The sequence below is a fragment of the Mustelus asterias genome, chromosome 16 (assembly GCF_964213995.1).
Source record: "Mustelus asterias chromosome 16, sMusAst1.hap1.1, whole genome shotgun sequence".
Taxonomy (NCBI): domain Eukaryota; kingdom Metazoa; phylum Chordata; class Chondrichthyes; order Carcharhiniformes; family Triakidae; genus Mustelus; species Mustelus asterias.
Window position 1 is genome coordinate 64,176,119 of NC_135816.1, and position 24,240 is coordinate 64,200,358.

The 24,240-nt window shown below is 39.9% G+C and overlaps 1 protein-coding gene across 16 annotated transcripts in view; it reads left to right on the forward strand.

The window, feature by feature from the left end:
* The first annotated feature begins 12,772 nt into the window (after nt 1-12,772).
* Nucleotides 12,773-24,240, forward strand: part of LOC144505222 (matrin-3-like) — a 48,414-nt gene continuing 36,946 nt past the window's right edge. For 3 of the 16 annotated variants that reach the window (XM_078231217.1, XM_078231222.1, XM_078231219.1), the window contains exon 1: nt 12,803-12,863. Coding sequence is in view for 8 of the 16 variants with exons in the window: in XM_078231213.1 (XP_078087339.1) it covers nt 22,404-23,297 (894 nt within the window). In the remaining 8 variants the exon portion in view is untranslated. Of the gene's footprint in view, nt 12,995-16,397; nt 16,498-22,230; nt 23,298-24,240 lie in introns of all 16 variants that reach the window. The other 13 variants (XM_078231223.1, XM_078231220.1, XM_078231212.1 and 10 more) reach the window with 12 other exon arrangements.

Consider the following 24,240-nt stretch of genomic DNA (forward strand, 5'->3'; position numbering starts at 1 on the left):
AATTAACCAAGTTCACACCCCACCAGTCTTCATGTTGGAATTTGAACTCATGTCTCTGAAGCAGCAGTCCTGGCTGTTTTTGCTGAGGCAGTTGCAATGTGTTCCGGAGAGGGTAAAATGAAGAAGCATTGCTACTCCAGCAAGGTCCCGGAAGCATATCTCACATTGTACTCACGACCTGGGATGACATTCCACAAGTTAATGCTCTGTCTCGATGCCAGGTGGAAAATATATTTGACAATCTCACTGGCGTTGCTGGAGAACAGCAATTCTCTTCTCACCCTCACCTTTCCACAATCGCATTGATGGAGGCTTCAAAGAACCTAGGTGCCTGCGTCTAACTTATTCACCTGATGATTTTCCTTTGCCATGCTAGCGAAGCAAGCCAAAAGAGAAAGCACCACATATTAAGAGATGCCTCCCTGTTTTAGGTGGGCCTCTGTCTAATCCATCAGAAACTATACCCTGGAAGAGGGTATATTTCCCATTGAGTCAGTCAATTCAAAATACAGCATTGAGTTGGGAGAATATCCTGGGTCTGTTATTGTGGCTGCAGTGGTTGAATTTCAAATTGAAACAAAAATTTATCTGCCCAGAGTTAAAATTGATGCTTTTGACTTCACCAATGTTTCTATTAATTCAATACCAATCACGTTGGTGATGCATGAAACCAGACATTCGTAATTTTTTTGATAATACGTTTATGTGCATAATTTGGCTTTACAAATGCCTGCTCCCTATCTGCTATCCCTGTGTCTCAGCAGTCTCTCTTTATAAGTGCCCTAAGTACTTAATTAAACAATGCCCTTCACCTTTATATCTTTACCATATAATTAACATACTATTAACAGCTTCCCCTTGAATTCCCTTATCTGTCTAGAAGGTAGATTGAAAAATACCAGCGAGTCACAAATAACCAGAAAACACAAAACTGCTTTACCGTACATGAAATTGATGAAGAAAAGAAAAAAATTCCAATGAGGTTACTGTTCATCACTAGTTATACCATGAAAAATAATAAATACTGTTAAATAAAATAATGTGAGTATAATAGTAAAATACTCTTGTTATTTTACAGCCCAGTAATTCCTGAACTTCTTGGCAATAACCTTAGCTCATACAGATTGCAATTGTATCTTAGCTTTGAGTCTCACAGCCTCCCACTAGCGAAGCAAGCCAAAAGTGAAAGCACTACATATTAAGAGATGCCTCCCTGTTTTATGTGGGCCTCTGTCTAATCCATCAGAAGCTATACCCTGGAAGAGGGTGGCTTCCCACTGTTGCACTGAAACCTCACTATTCAGACAAACTGTCCAAGACTGACTTCCTCATGGAGAGAGTGAGAGACAATGGTCAGCATCCATCCCCTCCCTCAGCTCTCTGTGCTGGATCTTGGCTCAATTAGCCACCAATTGAAGTCAACACTGTAAATGACAACAGCCCTCTATGCTTGGGGTGGGAGTTATGGCCACTTAGCTAAACATCCCCCACTGGGCATATTGAATCAAAACCATTCTTGCATTAAAAGCTGCGAACTGCTTTAGAATGTGTTTGATGATTCCCCTTTGTCTGATGAGATATGGAAAAGTAAACATTTTTATGGCTGTATGATTTTCTCTTGGGGTAGTGCATTAAATTCCTAACCACCGATTGTTCCATGCCTGTTGGCTTATTACTGTAAAAAGGTATATCAGAGTTCTAGGAGTTATTTTATCAGCACCTAAATCTAACTCTAGAGCAGTTACATAATATACATGAAACCGAAAAGTCCTCTTTCGCCCAAATAGATAAAGATCCTAATGAGCCAAGTAGTCTCACTTCTGTGGTGGGCATCCTCTCTGGCATGCTTTGAGTTTTCAAGGAATGAGGAAATGAGAAATTATTCAGGATGAGAAAGCAAAAGAATGAGAGAACAGTAAAAAACTAAAATAGAAAGTGGGGACAAAGGAATAAAGTCAATGTGCTCATTCACAATCATCTGTATGAACAGCTGAGGCAAAGGGTGATACTGTACACATTCTCTTCAATCCAGGTGGGTTAACCCATCTTTATCTGAGGGAAGTAGTTGATCTCCATTAGCATTGCTCATAGATTTTATGTCTTCTTCCCAGCTGTCACTCTGTTTGTTTCACACTTAAATTCTTTTTTGTTCACTTTATCTTATTTTCCTGACTTTCTTTCTTGCTTTATATAGTTCTCTCTTTAATGATGTTTTTTTCTTTGCCTCTCTTAAGTGCTGTTTAACTGCAAGAGGAGGGGGATAGGTTTAATGGTGTGCTTCAGTTGTAGCAGGCTTGATGGACCAGCTGGTTTTTTTCTTGCCCTTTCTGATGCATCTGTAGCTGCTTTGACTTTTTTGTTCATTTTCCCTCTTTTACAAGTCTCCTCTCTGTCTCTTTTCTTTGTAGTTTCTCTGTTTGATTCTAATATCCTTTCTCTCTCTATGTGTGTACATTTCTCTCTATATGCCTTTTCTTTCTCAGTGGCCAACTTGGTGTATAAAATAACTCAGTTCTAACAATTTCATGTCTCTCTACAACTTATTATACTTGTAGTATAATAACCTTCACGATTAAATATCTCAACCAGTGCCATTGATAGGGCTCGATATCAGTGCGAACAGTGGAATGGATTTCCGATAGCAGGATCCTAATGGAACATTAGGTAATGGTACTGGAATTAATCATTCCCAGTGGATTGGCACAGAATCTAACCGCACATTGGCAAGAACGAGATCAGATCAGGAATGCATTTATGGAGATGTCACCATAATCAGAAAGATAGAAACCAGATGCTGTGGAACAAATCTGATACCTGAACTGAATAATCTTAATTTACTCATGCACACTTTCCACAGGGACTTGAAGCTCACTTAGTGTGGTTACCCTGCTAAACATATTTTAATTACACTTTGATCCACAGAACTGGTTTGAACTCAAACAATTAGGATTTGGAACTGAGCCCCCTGATAACTTCCATGCAGCATGAACTATTTTGCCACCCTTATAAACTTATATAAGGGTCACACCTGGACCCATATGCAGAGCTGTACCTGCACCTTACCTGTTACTTGGTAACAGCCGTAGCTGTGTCAAACATGTGTGTGTGCAGTCTTCTGTTTCCTTTCTCTGGTCTCCTGCTCAATCTTTTTCCAACACCTTTTGGAACTATGATTAGATTAATGGTTATATTTTCTTCGCTGCACACCTCAAGAGGCAACATAGGTCCAAAGGTTGCATTTCTATAACTAATTGTAAGTGACAAGTCAAAATGGGTGCAATACTTTATCATTAGCAGTGACTGTCAGTGAAGTTTTTTTTGATAAACTGTTAACAAGAGTTGCATTTTCTGTATTTTTTTTTTAAACAGTACATGCTCAGACATGGCTGGGACTGGTTTAGACCAGCATTTGGTGACTTAGCTGGATATATTTAACAACTTCATGTAGTTGGGAAACTGGGTATTAAAAAAAAACCTGACTCCAGCTGTTGTGATCTGTTTGAATTGTGTAATTTTTTAAAAACCTGAACCAGGAATCTTTGAGAATGATCTTAGCTTACACATCTTAACTGACAGAGGTACACCATTTGATCCAATGTAATAGCTCAGGCTATGGTAAGCTACATTCTCAAATTTGAGGATCATGAAACCAGGCCTGACATTTAACTCAAGTCTCTCAGGTACGGGTCTTGGTTCTCTCCATACTACTCTAAGGTGTTGAAGTTTGGACGCCATATCAAGGCCCTAGAACAACATCACCAACACTGTCTAAGAAGGATCTTGAAAAGCAAATGAGGACAAAAGAACAAACATGAACACCTTTCCAGATAGGCCACTTACAGAGGCCATGATAATCTCACATGAACTAAGTTGGAGGGACGTTGTCAGAATGCCCAACTAAAGACTGCCAAATAATTTAGAAATATATCAGGAAGCTTGTTCACAGGCGAGCCAAAATAAACATTTGAAAAAGCTGTCCCAGAGCCTCCCTGAAGGTCTGGTCTATTCACATCAGCAGAAGGGAAACAGGTGGCCATTTATGACTAAAATGATGATTCATCATTGAAAATGGGATCAAAGCCTTCCAATCAAGAGAGCAACGAAAGAGAGAATGGTGAAAGAGATGGAAAGAAAGGGCAGCTGCTCAATCCACCAACACCTCTACCGACCCCACTGGAGTGAAGGGTGGCCATCGAGGCCTCCCAGGATGTCAGGGGTAAGGGGAGGATGCCCCCTGGCAATACCACCCTGGTCACCAGCACTGCCCAGGGGGCAAAGTGCCAATGTCCAGGTGGCAGCTTGGCACTGTCCACCAGGCATGAGGCAGTGCCAAGGGGGTAGGGCCAGAGGGGGCAGGGCCTAATGGGGTGGGGCTTCTGGTGGGGAGATCGATATTGGTGGGGGGTCCCGCTGCACTCTGCAGAGGGATCAATGACAGAGGGAGAGAGGCTGGGTATCAGGGTGGGGTCAAGGCTGGGTCAGGGATTGGGAGATCAGGACTGCCATTTGTGAGGGGATCGGGTGATTGGGACCGCGGGGTGGTGGGGGGGAGGGGGGGGGGGGGGGGAGTTCGAGGCGGGCCAGTGGGTGCAGGGAGAGGGGGGGAGGCTGGCCCGGACATGTTCAGGAGGCCAGCGATCGGCTGGTGGGGGGGCTCTGCAAGCCAGTGATGCAGGACCGCTGCGCATGTGCCCATCTCTGTGCTGACAGATCAGCACATGCGCAGTGGCCCACTCAGTGCAATGCTGCCAGCCTCTCCAGTGGGAATAGGCCCTGCCCACAAATTTTTAATGAGGTTCTGCAGTGCACAGAGTGTGGGAGATTCATTTTGAAACTCCTGCTGAAAAAAACAGCAGGATTTACTCCAGTTTTTACGCAAATTTGACACTTCGAATTTCTTTGGGAGAATCGCCCCCAAGAAGTCACTGGTGGGAGTGATGATCTGAAGTCCTAATTGTACTACATGGTTGGGCAGAGTATAAACAAAGAGAGCTTTGTTTAATAAATAATGGGAACTTGTCAGAGAGGTATTGCAATAATCATGTGGGTTTTAATCTACAAATTGATTGGAAGAATCAGATGAGCAAAGGTAGTTTAAATGAAGAGTTCGTGGAATGTTTTCAGGATAGTTTCTTCGAACAGCACATTCTGGAGCCAACCAGATCTCTGTGGCTCCAGGCTATACTGGACTTGATTTTGTGCAATGGGATTGGATTAATTGATAACCACATAGTAAAGGCACCCCTAGGTAGCAGCAATCACAATATGATTTAATTTTACATTCACTTTGAGGGAGAGAAGAGTGCATCCAAGACAAGCATTTTAAACCCAAATAAAGACAACTATTAGGGCACGAAAATGGAACTAGCTAACGTGAACTGGGAAACGTGCTTCAGTGATAGATCAATAGATGTTCAACGGCAGACATTTAAAGGGATATTTCAGAATATACTGATTAGTCACATTCCAATGAGAAAGAAAACTTCCAAGGGAAGGGTCCATCACCTGTGGTTAACTAAAAATGTTAAATACAGTATTAAAATGAAAGAAAAAGCACATATTTGCACAAAGATGAGTGGCAAGTCAAAAGATTACAAAGAATATTAAGAACATCGAAGAAAGAGAAAATGACTGATAAGAAAGGAAAAACTAGAGTACAAGAGAAAGTTAGCCAGTAATGTAAAGGTGGACAGTAAAAATTTCCATAGATATTTAAATAAGAAAAGAGTTAACAAAATGAGCATTGGTCCAATAGAAAACCCATCTGGGGAATTGGTAATGGAAAGTAGGGCTATGACTGATGAATTAATCAGGCATTTTTGCATCTGTCTTCACTAGAGAGGATACCAGTAACATCCCAGAAACAACTATAATCAAGAAATGGAAGAGAGGGAGGCACTCATGAAAATTATAATCACTAGGGAAGTAAATTATTGGGTCTACGGTGGACAAATCCTCGGGCCCAGATGAATTTCACCCTAAAGTCTTGAAAGAAGTGGCTAATGAAATAGTTGATGCATTGGTTCTAATTTTCCAAATTCCCCTAGATTCATGGAAGATTCCATTAGATTGGAAGTTAGCAAATGTAACCCTTTTATTCAAAAAGGGAGGGAGACAGAAAGCAGGAGACCATAGGCCAGTTAGCCTAACATCTGTCATAGGGAAAATGTTAGAAGCCATTATTAAAAATGTTATAGAGAGCACTTGGAAAAAAATGAAGGCAATCAGGCAGAGTCAACATGGTTTTGTGAAAGAGAAATCATGTTTAACCAATTTATTGGAGTTCTTTGAAGAAGTCACGTGTGCTGTGGGTAAAGGGGAACTGTAGGGTGTACTGTACTTAGATTTCCAGAAGATATTTCATATGATGCCACATGAAAGCTCATGGTGTAGGGATAACATATTGGCATGGATAGAAGATTGGCTAGCTAACAGGAAACAGAGTTGGCATAAATGGATCTTTTTTCTAGTTGGCATGATGTGACAAGTGGTGTGCCATATGGATCAGTGCTGGGCTCTCAACTTTTTACAATTTATAAAAATGACTTGGATGAAGGGACTGAAGGTATGGTTGCTAAATTTGCTGATAATGCAAAAATAGTTAGGGAAAGTAAATTGTGAAGGGGACCTCAGGAGGCTGTAAAAGAACATAGGTTGTGAGTGGGCAAAAATCTGCCAAATGGAGTATAATGTGGGAAAATGTGAAATTGTCCATTAAGGCAGGAAGAATAACAAAGAAGCTTATTATCAAAATGGTGAAAGATTGCAGAGCTCTGAGGTGCAGAGGGACCTGGGTGGCCTAGTGCATGAATCACATAAGGCTAGTATGCAGGTATAGCAAGTAATTAGGAAAGCAAATAGTATATTATTATTTATGTGAGCGGAACTAAATTCAGAAGCAGGGAGATTATGCTTCATTTGTAAAGGGTTTTGGGGAGACCACATCTGGAGTATTGTATAAGTATTGTTCTTCTTATTTAAAGAAAGATGCAAATGCTTTTGAAGCAGTTCAGAGAAGGTTTACAACACTAATTCCAGGAATGGGAGGGTTGTCTTTTGAGGAAAGATTGGAGAGGTTAGGTTTGTATCCACTGGAGTTTAGAAGAATAAGAGACGACGATGGAAACTTTTAAGATCCGGAGGGATATTGACAGTGTGTGTGTGGATGTTTCCTCTTGTCAGAGAATCTAGAGCTAGAAGTCATTGTTTCAAAATAAGGGCTCGCTCATTTAGGATGGAGATGAGGAGAATTATTTTCTCTCAATAGGTAGTGGAAACAGAGTCTTTGTATATTTTAAGGCAGAGCTAGATAGATTCTTGATTACCAAGAGGGTGAAATATTATTGGGGGGTAGGTAGGAAAACAGGGTTGAAGTTAAAAGTAGATCAGCAATGATCTTATTGAATGCTGGAGCAGGCTCGAAAGGCCAAGTGGCCCACACCTGCTTCTAATTCGTATGTTCATATGTCCTCATTGTAGGAGAGACTACAAGGCTACGATAGAACCCACAGGTTGTTTGCAAACCCACAGCCAACCCTGACATCAACACAGCCATCCACAAGGAATAATCATGAGAGATTGCTGATGGTGGCATCTCAGGTGATGATACTGGATAGCATCAGCCTCTCTGAGCTCAGATGAGAGTTAAATAACCTGGATATTGGGCAAATCTTGGCCTTTGAGTGATGTGTTTTAGATTGTGTAGTTCAAGGTGAATAGGTACTACACCATACTAAATACTGAATGGCCTTACCCCATTGGGTAGGGTCAATAAGAAGGAATGAAACACCACAGTTGAAATTGTTCACTTTCTGAGCCACAGAGGGTTTGATTGGCAGTCATTAAAATGTACATTATTAATTGTTAGATATTACTTTCTGTGACAAATTTGATGTGCAATTAATTTGCAAATCCAGCTAGCTTTTAAAAATAACGAGAGTCTATAGACGAGATGTTGCTTGTGCAAAGCAAATGATGGAGCAGCATTTGTCAACCAACAAACTCTGGAGATTTTCATTTTTTGGCATATCACTTAATTCCCTGCATTTACTGGCCAATATGCTCATTAAATATGCTGTGGATCATTTGTCACCGTTATTTTTTGCAGCAAACTCTGGCCCTGTGTGTCTAAAAATGGATGCAGATAGAATTCCACAGCAAGCATCTGGATCAATGCTTGTCTCTGATTTGGCGTGCAGCATGCCGTGAAAAAACTCCCAGTTATCAACATCTTAAGATCTTACAGAGGCACTGTGCTTCTCACCAAAGAACCCATGCCAGGAGCTCAGGAATATGTAAGCAAAACAAAAGGAGCCACAGACAAGCTGGGCAGAGATTCTCTATGGCTTGGCAATATGGAGAAAGATTTTTGAGCGGTTTCTCTGGGCGAGGCTGAAGAGCTAGAGCCAAAACAGCCACTGAAGGTACCTAAATTGGACAAAAAGTGGCAAAGGACACTAAGCTGAGCACTTGCTTCTAAAGATAAGATTGAAAAGGAAGAGGAAAAGATGAAACAGAATGAGGCATACAGAAAAGTGTGATCGAGGGAGAAATATAACAGAAATTATTGTATCTTCAAAATGTTTGTGTGTTTAGTAAAACATTAGAAATTCATAGCACATTCAGTCATTTGTGTTTTTGTTGGAGCAAACCACCCTAATTCTACAGAGCAGCTCGCTTCCCATATCCTTGTATATTTAAACTTTTCCCTTCAAAAATGTAGTGGCTTCTATCTCTATGCTAGTCCCGGTAAAGGAGTCCATTCTTCAACAATTCGATGCAGAAAGAAAATTGATCAAATCTCTTCACTCAGTGACAATATTAAATGAATAACCCTCTCATCCCTGACTTTGTGAACCAGAAGAAATCTTTCCTTATCAAAATACTTATTTTATTTTAAAAAGCTCTCTTAAATCTGTCATTGCCTTCCATGCTCCACTGGAGACACTCCCAGAATTTCAAATAATATAAAATGTTAATCTAGAATTTCCACAGTTATGCCACCTTGCCACTTTCGGAATACACCGTGCCAGCTGATTGTTTGCAAATGGAGTCATGTAGAATTTCTGGGTCTGCTAGTTTGCATCAGTTTGATCATTGGTATAAATTGTACAGAAAACCTGATGTAACAGCTGAACTACTGGGAAACTTCTGTGCAACCCTTTTAAAATTCAAGACCTTGATTTTCAGCAGCAGGTTGTGGGACAATTAAAAAAGGATCCGTTTCTGGCCCATTTCACTCGCAAATAATTGCATTGCAAGACCTTTACAGAATAGCAACCATTCAAATACCACATGCTTCCAGAGGGTCAGTGGTTCAACCTTGACTGATGCAAACCTCCCCACAGAAATTGACGGCAGTGGGGAGAGACTTCACCAAACCTGTGTTTCAACACTCTCAGCCTGGGCGAGTACCAGAAAAAAGTCAACAATCTCTTTGGGCTTTTAAAGTAACACATTGGGTCCTTGCATGCCCACCCTGGGCACCAGTACAATCCTCATCCTCTTAAACCAATCATGCTGCAACTAACCTTTCACACAGCACTCCAGTTCAGGGTGGTTCTTTTTCTGTACCCTGCATTATAGTGGCACAATTTCAGAACACCAAATATGTGTACACATAACCTGAAAAGTTTTACTTCCACAATGCTCTCACTTCTTTTGCATCATCTTTTCATTGCTGCTTAGTACTGGCCTTGGGCTTCATGGAGTCTACTCATCATAGGGCAACCCTGTAATCCCAAGATCGAGTCTAGTGAAGCATTGTTGTTGTGTCTCCAGGGCACATATATCTTTCCTTCGATATGGAGATCAAAACTGCTCATAGTCCTCCAGATGCAAGCTCTATGAAATTGTAGCAAGACTTCCTTGTTCTTGTACTCCAGTCCTTTTCCAGTCTTTCAGTCACAAAAGCACTTCAACCAATATCCTACCACTCAGCCAATTTTGAATTCAATTTGCCACTTTCCCTTCCACTTACAGGACTTTTCTGATCAATCAACCTTCTGATCAATCAACCTTTTATATGCCTTGCTAAAAGCTATATAGACCACATCAAACACACTATCCTCATCGACTTTCTTTCCTTCTTTAAAAATTCAATGCAGTTAGGCAGGCATGATCTTCGCTTAACAAATCCATGCTGACCGTCCTAGAGTAACCCATGCCATTCTAAATGGCAATTAATACTGTCCCTTAGAATTCTTTACAATCAAGGTTAGGCTTATAGCCTTTAATTACTTGATCTATCCCTCCCTTTTCACACAACAGTATGATATTAGCTGTCCTCTTGTACCATGCATGTTGAAACAAGGGTTTGGAAAATAATGTTCAGCGTCTTCCCTATTTTCTCCCTTACTTTTCATAGCTGATTTGATTTGATTTATTATTGTCACATGTATTGTTTCTTGTGCACTCTTCAGACAAAGCATACCGTACATAGAGAAGGAAAGGAAAGAGTGCAGAATGTAGTATTACAGTCAAAGCTAGCGTATAGAGAAAGATCAACTTAATGCGAGGTAGGTCCATTCAAAAGTCTGACGGGGAAAAGCTGTTCTTTGAGTCGGTTGGTACGTGTCCTCACACTTTTATATCTTTTTCTCAATGGAAGAAGGTGGAAGAGAGTATGTCCGGGGTGCGTGGGGTCCTTAATTATGCCTGCTGCTTTTCTGAGGCAGTGGGAAGTGTAGACAGTGTAGAAAACTTGGGATATTGCACGGGTCAGTATCACTGTAGACTGCTTTTTGCATCTTCACTTCTTCAGGAATTTGTCATTCACAGATGTGGATTTCTTTTTTGAAGTGCTATTTGTTGTAAAGAGGCGAAAGGACTCCACAACTTGGACCATGGGATATGTTTTCAGATTTATTGATAAACCTGGCAGCTGACCTTCACACAACAAGAACCCACCAGATCTGCAGATTCATTGCAACACCAATTATTCTCTTTCTGGCGGTGTTGGTTGAGAAGTTCCAGAATAAATACCTGCTCTTTCTCAAATTCTGTTATAAGATTTTTTTTTTTTTACATCCTCCCAACCAATTGACAGGCTGAATCCTATCCAAGAGATGGCACATGCAACAATGTATTGAAAGCTTTCTTTCAATATTTCACTGTCAGGCTTGACTAAATGATACAAATTCTGAACAGCCAATGTTCTGAGGTAGAAGAGTGAGTTATACCAAGGGAACACTAGCAATATTATTTTTTGTTTAATTACTTCCACAGATTACTGGAGTAAAGCCCAAGCTTTGGAGAAACAGCAAGCAGAGTATAAGTAGGAAAATGTCACCATGACACGTGTATGTAACCAGCACATGGTGTGCTACCTTCACATTCCAAAAGGCCTCTGACCTGAGAATGTTACTTTCTGTCTCAAATTGGGTTATTGCCATTCAGTATATCCAGTGGAACTGGTCTATGCAGTATATATTCTGCAAGAGTTTTAACAACACCAGGTTAAAGTCCAACAGGTTTATTTGGTAGCAAATGCCATTAGCTTTTGGAGCGCTGCTCCTTTGTCAGATGGAGTGGATATCTGCTCTCAAACAGGGCATACAGAGACACAAAATCAAGTTACAGAATACTGATTAGAATGCGAATCTCTACAACCAACCAGGTCTTAAAGATACAGACAATGTGAGTGGAGGGAGCATTAAGCACAGGTTAAAGAGATGTGTATTGTCTCCAGACAGGACAGCCAGTGAGATTCTGCAAGTCCAGGAGGCAAGCTGTGGGGGTTACTGATAGTGTGACATAAACCCAAGATCCCGGTTTAGGCCGTCCTCATGTGTGCAGAACTTGGCTATCAGTTTCTGTAAGAAGTTTAACAACACCAGGTTAAAGCCCAACAGGTTTATTTGGTAGAAAAAGCCACACAAGTTTTCGGAGCTCCAAGCCCCTTCTTCAGGTGAGTGGGAATTCTGTTCACAGAGCATATAAAGACACAAACTCAATTTACATGAATAATGGTTGGAATGCGAATACTTACAACTCATCAAGTCTTTCAGAAACAAAACAATGTGAGTGGAGAGAGCATCAAGACAGGCTAAAAAGATGTGTATTGTCTCCAGACAAGACAGCCAGTGAAACTCTGTGGGGGTTACAAATAGTGTGCCATGAACCCAATATCCCGGTTGAGGCCGTCCTCGTGTGTGCGGAACTTGGCTATCAGCTATAGGCTATAGCCAAGTTCTGCACACACGAGGACGGCCTCAACCGGGATATTGGGTTCATGGCACACTATTTGTAACCCCCACAGAGTTTCACTGGCTGTCTTGTCTGGAGACAATACACATCTTTTTAGCCTGTCTTGATGCTCTCTCCACTCACATTGTTTTGTTTCTGAAAGACTTGATGAGTTGTAAGTATTCGCATTCCAACCATTATTCATGTAAATTGAGTTTGTGTCTTTATATGCTCTGTTTGTGAACAGAATTCCCACTCACCTGAAGAAGGGGCTTGCAGCTCCGAAAGCTTGTGTGGCTTTTGCTACCAAATAAACCTGTTGGACTTTAACCTGGTGTTGTTAAACTTCTTACTGTGTTTACCCCAGTCCAACGCCGGCATCTCCACATCATGACTATCAGTTTCTGCTCAGCGACTCTGCGCTGTCGTGAAGGCCGCCTTGGAGAACGCTTACCTGAAGATCAGAGGCTAAACCGGGATCTAAAGGAGGGGCGTGAAACGCATGCGCAGTGTCATGCCATGCTGGGTTGGAGGAAAGGGGCGTGAGCGTGAGACGCATGCGCAGTGCTGTGCCTGGCCGGCAGCCGGGCTTGAGGGTCGGCGGCGCGTGCGCAGTGGTGGGCAGAAGCAGGCTGCGTGTGCGCACGCTATTTGGTGGGGAAGACGCGCTGTTGGAGGTAAGAAAGCGGGAGGAGAATGGCGAAATGAGACGGGATAGAAAGCAAGGGGAAAAGGGCTGCTGGACCGACTCCAGCAGGCACGGAGGTGAAAGTGGCGGCGGGAGAAACACTTCTGGCTTTATGTTCTTGTAAGGAGACGGAGCTTCCATGTCGGACTGTTTCCGAGGAGGGAGGGGGGTGAGCGGCTGTTATTTTTCGCCACCCGAGTCGGCGCCATTTTGTGTTGGAGCAGATTTTTCAAAATGCAGCAAATGAAACCGCGCAGAAAGCAACCAAAGTGGCGGCAGGACGGGTGTTTGGAGTGAACCCTAAAAAAATAAAGGAGATCACTCACTATCCCAGAAAAAAAACATCGATGGGAATAGAAGGCGAGCAGGAGGGGAATAAGAGCAGTAGAGGGAAGGAGTAAGGGAATTCTGGCGGTGGCAATCGGAATAAACGGATAAGAGCATCCGAGGACTAACAGCAGCACATGTGGGGAGAGCAGTCGCACTGGGGAATAGAAGCTGCGGAGGAATGTTTTGAGGGGCAATTAGTCTAGGAGTAAGGGAGCTATGGTGAGGGTGGAGGCGGAGATATAAAGATGCAGAGCGAAAATATTTTGAGGAGGGAGGAGTAGGCCATTAAGCTATCCGAGCATATGGATTGAGATCTTGGATTATCTGTATTTGGCCTCCATCCACTTGCCTTGTTTTCAGATGCATTAATGCTCTTGGCTAGCACACGAAAATCACATTTTGCATTAATTAGACTAGAATCTGCTATTTGTGGGAGGGAACGCTATCTCCTATTTTAAGGAAACACTTCCAATTTATCTCATCTAAACAATATCCTGAATGGTTGGACTCAAATTTAATGATTTGTCTTCTTGGGCTCCCCTATTCTCAATTCATTTCAAAAATCTTAAAAACCCAAATCAAAATATCTTTAACGATCTATATTCCAGAAAAGTTTATAATCGAATACATGAAGCACTGGTAACTTTCTGGTGTATTTATTCCTTCCAAGGCCACTTTCTTTTCTGGTGGCTAGATCTGTACATTACTCTAGGTTGTTTGCTTTCAGTTTTTCCTATGTTACATGAAATCTCCTAATCAACTTCATGTCGACCCTCATTTTTGGATTTGGTGTGTGATTTGCAGCCAGATACCCTTCCTGTTGTTGACCCTCCCCTTTTACCATCAATTTGCTGGCATGTGCAAATTTATGGATTCTTTCTTAGTTCCTGGACTCGGACTTGAATCTGAGGTCTTCCAGTTCAGAGACAGTAGAGTATGCACTGAGCCACTTCAGCTCTTGAAAACTATATGCTTCTCCAGATGAGGTCTAATTAGGAATTTTTATAACTGTAACAAAATTTTCTCCCTCTTATGTTCTATCCTTCTAGTTATCAATACTAGTTGTTGGCCTTTTTGCTTTTGTTTTGTACTGGAGTTTGATGTTTTAGTGATATAAAGATGGACCTGGTTCCTGGTTTTTCACCATTTATAAGTCTAGTGAATAATTGAGACCGCTGCACAAAATCCTTGAAACACCAAGTCACTTCCTTCCAATTTGAGTCCCTATGCATTATCCCAACTTGTTTCCTACTGCCTAACCAATCTTCGAACCAGCTCACTAATATGTCTTTGCGAAGTGAGATAAAGAGTCCATGAAGGCAGACGGGAGGTGGATGAGAAAGAAGATGGGAAGGGGTAGAAAAGAGGCAATTTAAGCAAAGGCAATAAAAATGTTTTTTTTAATTCTGACAGAGTTAAAAAATGACACATCTTGGAATAAGAGTAGAATAAGTAAGAAAAATTAATGGGGAGAGAGAATGAATGGCAATACAAGTATGCCTTTAAATTTCTTGAGCTTCTTTGGCTCACTGTTAAGATCATGGCTCATCTGTACCCCATATACTGAAATATACCCCTTGTTATCTTGTCATTGACTGCCTTCTGCAGAAGGAAATTGCAAACTACTACCAGCCTTTGCATGTAAAAAAAAATTCATTGAAAATCTGCTGTTATTTCTGGGCTAATGTCCTTATCCCTAAATTCCTGTGATAAATGAAGTAAAGGGAAAGGTGGGAAAATGAGAGAAGTAGCCAAACTGTAGGACAAAGTATAAATCAAGAAATGTTAGCTTATAAGGAAGGTACAGCAATAATTGTGGGAGATCATAATTCTTGTATAGTTCGAACAAATCAAAATGGCAAAGGTAGCCTGGAGGATGAGTTTATAGTGTATTCTGGACAGTTTCTCGGAATATATTCTGGAACCAACCAAGGAACAGGCTATTTTAGATCTGTTAATGAGACAAAATTAATTAATAAATGATCTTCTAGGCATGATCAAATTTTACATTCAGTTTGAGGTTGGGAAATTTGGGTCTGAAACTAGTGTCTTAAATAAAGGTGTTTACAAGGTTATAGAAACAGAGTTGGCTAAAGTGGAATGGGAAAATATCTTAAATGGTAAGGTAATGGAGAAATGGGCAGACATTTAAGGAAATATTTCATGAATGCCAACAAATATTTATTCCATTGAAGGGAAAAATAATTTTGAGAAGGAAATGGCTAACTTAAGGAAGTTAAGGATGGTATCAAACTAAAAGATAGATGTACAATGCTGCAAAGATGAGTAGTTGTCCAGTAAGTTGGAAAAGAAATAGAAACCAGCAAAGGATGACTTAAAAGGAAGAAATTAAGAGTATGAGAGAAAATTAGCAAGGAATGTAAAAACAGATCAAGTTTGTGCAAGTACATAAAAAGGAACAGTAGCTATAGTGAACACTGGTCCCTTCAAGGATGAGACTGGAAAATGACAGAGACTTTGAACAAGCATTTTGTATTTGTCTTCAGAGTCAGAAGACACAAGCATTCGAAGAGTAGTAGAAAAAGCAGCAGGCAAAAATGAGTGAGGGACCACATAATCACTAGAAAAAAGTACCAGGAAAAGTAATGGGATTAAATGGTGAAAAGTACCTTAGGTTTGATGGTCGAGGTCCTAGTGTCTTGAATTAAGTGGCTGCAGAGATAGTAGATTCAGTGGTTGGAATCTTCCAAAATTCCCTAGATCCTCGAAAGGTCCCTACAGATTGGGAAATCTGCAAATGTAACACCACTATTCAAGAAGGAAGGGAGTTAGAAGCAGAAAACTATAAGCCACTGTCATTGGGAAGATATTAGAATTGAATATTAAGAGGGTAGTAGCAGGACATTTGGAAAATCAGAATTCAATCAGGCAGTGTCAACATTGCTTTAGTTAATAGAATCAACAGCATGTCGACTGGCCCGTCAGCCCAACCTGATCCATGCCGACCAAAATGCCCATCTAAACTAACCCCATTTGCCTGCATTTGACCCATATCCCTCTAAACCTTTCCTATCCATGTATCTGTCCAAATGCCTTTTAAATGTTGTCAATGTCCCTGCCTCAACCACTTCCTCAGGCAGCTCATTCCACATATGTACCATCCTCTGTGAAAAAGTTGCTCCTCAGGTTCCCATTAATTCTTTCCCCTCTTAATTTAAATCTGTGCCCTTAGTTCTTTGAAGATGTGACAAACATGGTGGACAATGGAGAATCACTGTGTTTAGATTTCCAAAAAGGCACACAATAAGGTGTCATGAAGGTCACTGCACAAGGTAAGAACTCATGGTGCTAGAGATAACATATTAAAATGGATAGAAGATTGTTTCCTGTTAGCCAGCATCAGGCTAAATAGGTCATTTTCAGGTTGACAAAGTAGCAGGGATCAGTGCTGGAGCCTTAGCTATTATGTACTATATTAATGATTTGGATGAGGGCTGTATTGCAAACCAGTTTGCTGACCATATAAGCAAGTTGATGAGTCTGAAAACAGATGTACATAGGTTTAATGAGTGGGCAGAAGGAATATAATTTTGGAAAATGTGCAGCTATCCACTTCAGCTGAAGGAACAAAAAGTTAGAATATTATGTGAATGGAGAGAGACTAAAGAATGCTGCTGTACAAAGGGACCCTGGTGTCTCTGTTCATGAATAACAAAGGTGAAAGAGTTAATCAACTGTAGAAAATATTCAAAGAGTAAACGAATTGAGGAACTGTTAGATTGGCAATTCCGATAAATTGGACCATGATTGAAACATGAGGATAATTCCAGATTATACTGTTGGAAAGGACCTTGACAAGAACAGGTTACAACACTTGGATACCATAAAGAAAGTACAAAATGCAGGGGAGACAAAAATTGACAGAGAGGATGAAAGATTAATGTATATGAGAAATTAAGATAGTGAGCGAGACATATGCTAGGTGAGGGGGAAAGAAATTTAAGTTTTGGAGTCGTCCATTTAAAGTTTCTTACATGGTTTGCAAATTTGCTCAGTTCTACACATTCTGCCATTCTTGCTCATGCTTAACTACCTACATTGTAATGGTGAGCTAGACTTGGCAACAGATTTGTAAGTTACTGTCTGATCGTATATTTTGCTGTCCTTTGAGTTTGAATATAGAAACTTGTACAGCGTAGATTGGTGTCCTTGGGAATGGTAAAAGAAAGGATCCTGCTATGAATTCTGATGACTAATAGTGTAATCACAACCGATAAAATTGCACATTCTAGGACAGTTTAGCATTTCTTTTAAAATGGTGGCCAACCCAGCATTCATAAATTCATTTTAGTGATCAGTAAATTTGATAAACTGCACTTCAAATGTGTAGATAACATACAATATTCTTGCCCTGTTGACAGATAATTTCTGTAAAACTATTAGGTTTCTGGATTGGGTATTGTTCATGTATTATTGGGAATATTTCAAAGCAATGAAAGCAGTAGTGGTAGACTAAGTTAGCAACCAGGTAGGTGAAAGATGCATGAAACCTCAAAGCAAAGAATCCTCATTTCACAAAATCATACAGCATCAGATGAGGTTATTTAGCCCAATGTGCTTTAGGTAGCACAAACTACATTTGTCTCACTTCCCTGGATTTTCTCCATAATTCTGCAATTCTTTACCCAATTCCATTTTAGAGGTTACTATGGAGTTTGCTTCTACTACCACTTCAGGTAGTACATTTCATAACTTGCTGTAGAAAAAACATCTGGTCCTTTGCCAATTATGGTCCAATTTGCCAAATGCCTCTGGCTACTGATACTCTTCCAGTGAAAAAAGCTTCTCCCCATCGATCTTGAACATCTTTCTCAAATCTCGTCTCGGCCTTCTCTGCTGTAAGAAAGCAATCCTTTTGTCAGGTTTCCCTAGTCTATACAACTAAAATCTCTCATCCAGTCCATCAATCTAGTAAGTCTCCTCTGCTGCCTTCTAAGAACGGAAGGTCACTCAATCCCTTGAACCTGTGCCATTCCATTAGACTATGTTGAGTTGTGCCATAATTCCATCTACCCACCGTGGTCTGTCATGCATAATATGTTTGTCTGATAAAATTACATGTTTCTATGTTTTTAGTTGACCTAATCTCACCAATCTTTTGTGGAAAGAGAACCAGCTTGTGTGAAGAAATGCATTTTTGTTATCAACCCTAAATGGCCTAGCTGTAATTTTAAGATAATGCCTTATTGTTCTGAATTCCCCTACCAGTTAAAATAGTTCCTCATCATCCTTTTGATCATCTTTAATACCCCAATTGGAGAGTACCTTTTTACTATTCAAAGTAACACAAACTGAGTTTATGCAATCTGTCCTTGTAATTTAATCTTTTAGTCCAGTATCATTCTGGTGAATTTGTGCTGCACCCACTCCAAGATCTTCCAAAATGCTATGTTTGGAACAAAATTCTGGAATTTATGAATGTTTAGCACTACTTATTTTTCTGTACTCTATAATTAAAGACATGGATACTGTACAATTTTTAATAGCCATGTTGTTCTTTCACCGTCACATATTTGTGTGTCGAACCCCAGGATCTGTAACTCGAAACAAAATTGTGCTGTTTAGTTTCTGTCGTATCTCATTCTTCCAGCACTAGTGTGGGTACATAGATACATTTACCCATAGTTTCCTTGATGTACTATGTAGCTGAGCGTAGGTTACAATGGCACAATATTCTAGGCTAAATTCATAATTAAAGATACATTTTATGCTCCAACTTTTGATAAATTCAGTGTAGAATTTAATTCCAGACACTGGTTTAATAATTTAATCTACAAATTTGCTTGCTCTTAGAATGCCAATTTTTGGATATTAACTTGTTCACTAAAAATCGGGAAATATTGATATAAAAGTGTGCCAGCACAATTTTTTAAAAGATTGGTGAAAAATGATCTGGGAACTTGAGTTTCTGTGCAATTTTAGCCAGCAATTTTGAATTGTTTTATGGGCAAAGATGGTTTCCCATTGGGTAAAAAGAAAGTTGGATCCTCGTTTTCCTTTTTTAAAAAAAGGAGACACAAGGTGGCTCCTGTCTAAATGTAACTTTTCTTTCTGTCTGCATTGTTTGAACCTTGTTGTTAGTCTTGCCAAATTGATCTTCCTTGGTGTTGCTCATGGACCCTGCATATACTGTGATGTGAAGACTGGTTAGTGAGAGACAGAGTTGAAGAATTAATGTTAGTTCTGTTTGACCTGGTGTGCTGAGGGTCAGGGTACAAATTATCCATTGCTATTCCAGAGAGAAATATTTCTTTGCCGTTGTCGATCCCAGGTTTATATAGATAGTGTATTGCAGGTGCACTAAGAGGAAGTATCCTGGCTGATTTTACATTCTGATTGGACCAAACAGGAGCCCTACTTCAATGCAGATTAAAAAAAAACATTTATCACCTATATAACATATTATGTGTCAAAGTATATATCAATCCAATGAATTCTGGTAAAATTGTCAAGTTAGAAAGATGTATCTGTTGGGGAAAAATACCACAATGAACAAAACAAGATTCTAAATCAACCATCAACTACTTCTAGGTAATTGGAGACAGACCTTTGTGTTGAACTATCCATGCATTTTAACCTGTTAAATCAAACAATTTTATCAATTATAGGAACTTGCTGAAGATTCGACTTTTAATCTTTCTGGCAGCGAGCAGCTCTGCTTGCAAGGGCAGTCAATATTTTGCTGTGGAAAATGGAATAGACATTCCACTTGGTGTTGGATACCAATACTTACCCTAGATACAAATACCTGCTCTCTTAGCCAGAGACACTTGACAGATTTGCACCTAAATGTTTGCACCTGCTTGTTGATTTGAGATCTGAAATAATGTGGTGACTGGTCTCGAAGGGCCTGAGTAATTGATAAATATAGTTGCAATTCCCCAGGTGTAATTAATAAAATGAGGACTCAAAAAGTGATGCTAAAATATTTTATTTTCCCTCTTAAAAATGTTCTTAAAACAAATGTCTCCACTGATTTGAGACATTCATGCTGACAACTGGAATGTTCCCTTTCATTGCATATAACAAGGAGAGTACTTGTCAGGCAAACAATTATGGAATAAATGTACTAAATACAATTGAACTTTTAAAGAAATCTCTTTTTTGGAATGTATTTTGATGGTGCAGCTATTCAAAAATAACAATTTATAGCTGAGGATTTCATCAAAATAGAAATGATTCTCCTGAAAATTGTTGAATAGTTTGTTTCTAACCCACCTGAATCTAATGTTACTTTGAAAAATGATATGTCGAAAAGTAACGTTTCAATCAAAAATTTGCAGTTTTGATTTTTGAGGATCCAGCTGCATATACTTGCCTAAACATGCTTGGCCAAGCTTTCATGTGCAAGTGAAAGGAGCCATCCCACTAATTCTGCTGGTTTTGACGTCAAACAAAAATCTGATTCTGTACATGTAAGATGACTGATGCTGTATAAGTGTTCTAAAGGTGTTTTCAGTCGCACATGCATGCTTGGCAGAAAAATGATCAAACCTCAGTTTTCATTATTGATCTAGTTGTACAACTGGTCCTGTAGCAGGTAAGTCTTGTTGCAATGATCAGAAAAACTTTGTACATTGCATATAGCAGGAATCCATTGATGAGACAAAGTTTTTGCAAGTCAAAATTGGAACTAATGCTCTTTAGTGTTCCAAATTGTAGAAAGAAATCATCCAGCAGATTTGAAGTGTTGTGTTTGAGGGTACAGACAATTCATTTTGATGAACTTCAGTACTCCGTGACTTGAATCCCTGAGATGGTTTTTAAGTAAAATTTTTCACACCATGGTGTGTGCTACAACATCCAAAAAGGCAGACTTAACTTATTTCTCACATTGCATCAAGATGCCTCGCTCTGAAGAATAAACCCTGCTGTTACTTAGTTGTTTTGATGGTGTCTGGATTCAGATCTTTTAATGTTTTGGCAATGATGCAGAAAAGTATACAATGTTGGTTGTTTCTCATTGCCTTATCTACCATCTTTATAGTGCATATGCACTTTGTGCTTAAAAGCATAAATCAACAAGGTATGTGTTGTTTAATCTTGAAATTTTGGGTTGGCTTTCGAACCCATGTAGAAGTAAGGTGTTTATTTCAGACGACTTATGGGATCAGTAATGTTTATAATTACATTTCCATATATAACTTTCAGCTGGTACAAAAAATTCATGGGAAAAACACTTGTAAGCAATTGGTCAAAACACAAAATATGCTGACCCTCAGCAGTGTCTTAAATGTAATTATCCAACAAACAGTTCTGATTTGGGTTGGATGCACAATAGTTACATTTCAACATTGCAGCTATTCCTTGTGAGCCAGTTGCTGTTTTAATTCTCCATGTTGGCTTTATTCCCTTATTGTACAATTCTGTGCACACTTTTATTTGTTACCAGTTAATTTAGATTGCAGACGCCTTACTGAACAATATCTTCAAGAGACATGTCCTTGCAGAAGGAGGCATTTATAGGCCCTTTAATAAAATATATTGACTTTATTGAAGTCTGAAATGAGCGTTATAAATGCGCACACAGCCTCTTTCTTTTTCAGTGGCTTACAACACATCCAATCCATGTGTTTCCCTTTCAGGGAATGATTGCAATATCTTAATTTTTTACAAAAGTATTTTCTAAAATGTTACTATAAATTTATTAGTGATCTTCAAAATGCCTTAGATATCCTATAAACTTGGGTTGGAAATATCTTGTTTACTTGAAAAGATTTGGTGGCCAATTACCATTTTTGATGTTGGCACTGGCCATGTTTTCCTACTGACATGCCTTTTGAGATTCTTATCGTTTCTCGCTAAGAGGTTGTATAGAGTACAAAAAAATTATTCCACTGCATTGGATTTTGCATGCAACTGTGAAATGTTGCATTCGATCTTGTTGTTTAAACTGTCTTTCTGCAGACCAGTTTTGGGCTTCTAACTTTCAAGATGGATCGAGATACATGGTCCTTTTGAGGCCTTGAGATCCCTGATCTAACATTTTTGTTTTAACTTTTCAGCCTGGCAAAGTTCTCTGAGGAATCTGTGCCATTACTCGCATCAGCCATCTGTTAGACGAAGTTAGATAGCGAAACAGCTTTCTACAGAGCCAGCAAAGGCTATCTACTAACCACTGAAGAATTATTTTATTCTGCTCTTGCCAGTTTTGAACTAGACTCTCTCTTGTGCCAGAATGTCATTGGGTAGAGCCCAGCAGGATCACAGTCGTGGCATGAAGAAAGACAGCCATAATATTGGATTCTTTCCTGCAGCACAGTCTGCAAATGTCGCTGCGAATCTTGGGAGAATGAACCAGGGTGCACGAATGGGTGGATATATGAATTTTGGACGGGGTCAGGCAATGGGCCTACAAGGTGTGGGACAAGGACATCAAAATATGTCTTCAGGTGGTGGGCCCTCTCGATCCAGCAGTGGTTTGCCTTCCTTGTTTGATGTAGGCAGTCGTAATCAAAACTCACTTACCGTTCAGAAACGGATTGATGCAGACAGGGCCAGTAATATTTTAGCTACCTTTGGCCTTTCATCCAGGGACTTGGATGAACTGAGCCGCTATCCTGAAGACAAACTTACTCCTGAATCCTTGCCAGACATTCTTATGCAGCTTAAAAAGAAAAGAAATGATGAAGGAACATCTTTGAATTACGGCAGAGGTGACAGTTCTCCTCGGGATGATCGTTCCTTCAGAACCTCCCGTAATGAATGGGAGGAAGAAAGGCGCTTTCGAAGTAATTTTGAAGGTCGTGATCCTGATGCTGATCCAGTGGTCAATTATGACCATGGTTCTTCTCGAGAGTCAAGTTCTAGATATTATGACAGGAAGGACTATGAGACTGAACGATTAAGAGGTGATGACTTTCGTAGAGATGATATGCGTATGTCTGAGCCAATGTATGATTCTGATTATGGAAAAATGGGGCCCTCTCCTTCCCGTGGGCAAGAAAGGTCTCTTTTTGAGAGAAAGCGAGGATCTCCTTCACTGAGCAACATAAACGATTACCATGGTTTCTTGCCAACAATGTTCCCTCATTTGTGTTCGCTGTGTGATGTAACTGTTCATTCTGTGAAGGTGAGTGACCTCTAATTTAAAAATTGCTTTATAAAGTATAATTCTGACAAACAACAGCTCTTGTTGGACTTGTGGAACCTCATTTGATCTTAATTTGTTCCAGATACTCTTTGGAACGTCTTAGCAACATGAAGTACTCACGGGCTCTCTTCATTATTATCAGTTTAATGACAACTGCCAGCCATTTAAACGCAGTTGTCATTTATAGTATGCATCTCAAATTCATGCATAGATTGCTGATGGAAACTATAATATTTTGGACTTGGTGAAATCAAAGGGGTGTGCAGTACTTGTAACCCATTGACATTGCTTATCAGTTAAAAGAAGAGGGAAAGTGACTTTTCGCCATCAGAAATTATATGCCCACCTTGGCAGTTAGAGCATATGTTATGAATCTATCGGGCATTGGGCCTCAATTTTTTTTCTGTTAATGTTTTGACATATCAATATATGGTGCAGCTTGGTACGTGCAAAATGCCTTTCTCCAAAGGACCATGTTCAAGAGAGGATGGTGTGTAATGCACATCTGAATACAAGACTGGTTTCCTTTCAACACTCAACACTTTGGCCTGTTTTCCAGTTTGCCTTGTGACAATGTCCTCTCTTTTCCCTTATTAGCTAAAGATGGGGCTTTCTGAAATGTCACCAGTGAAGATATTTATATAAAAGAAAGTTTAAGTTGGTACTGATGTCTTCAGTCCAGCACCCAGTTGCTTAGCTACAGTAAGAGAAGATTATTTCCAACATCTGTTTGGGATTCTTACTTAACCAGGTGACTGTAGTCTGCTTTGGCTCTGTCAGACTTTTAGGTGGTTTAAAAAAAATCTACCATGAAGATTAATGTACATGAAAACGTTTATCGACGTGAGTGGTACAGTACTGTGCACACATTTGATTTTGTATGTTGCAAAATGTGTTTTTGTTAGGTGGAAATTTTAATTGT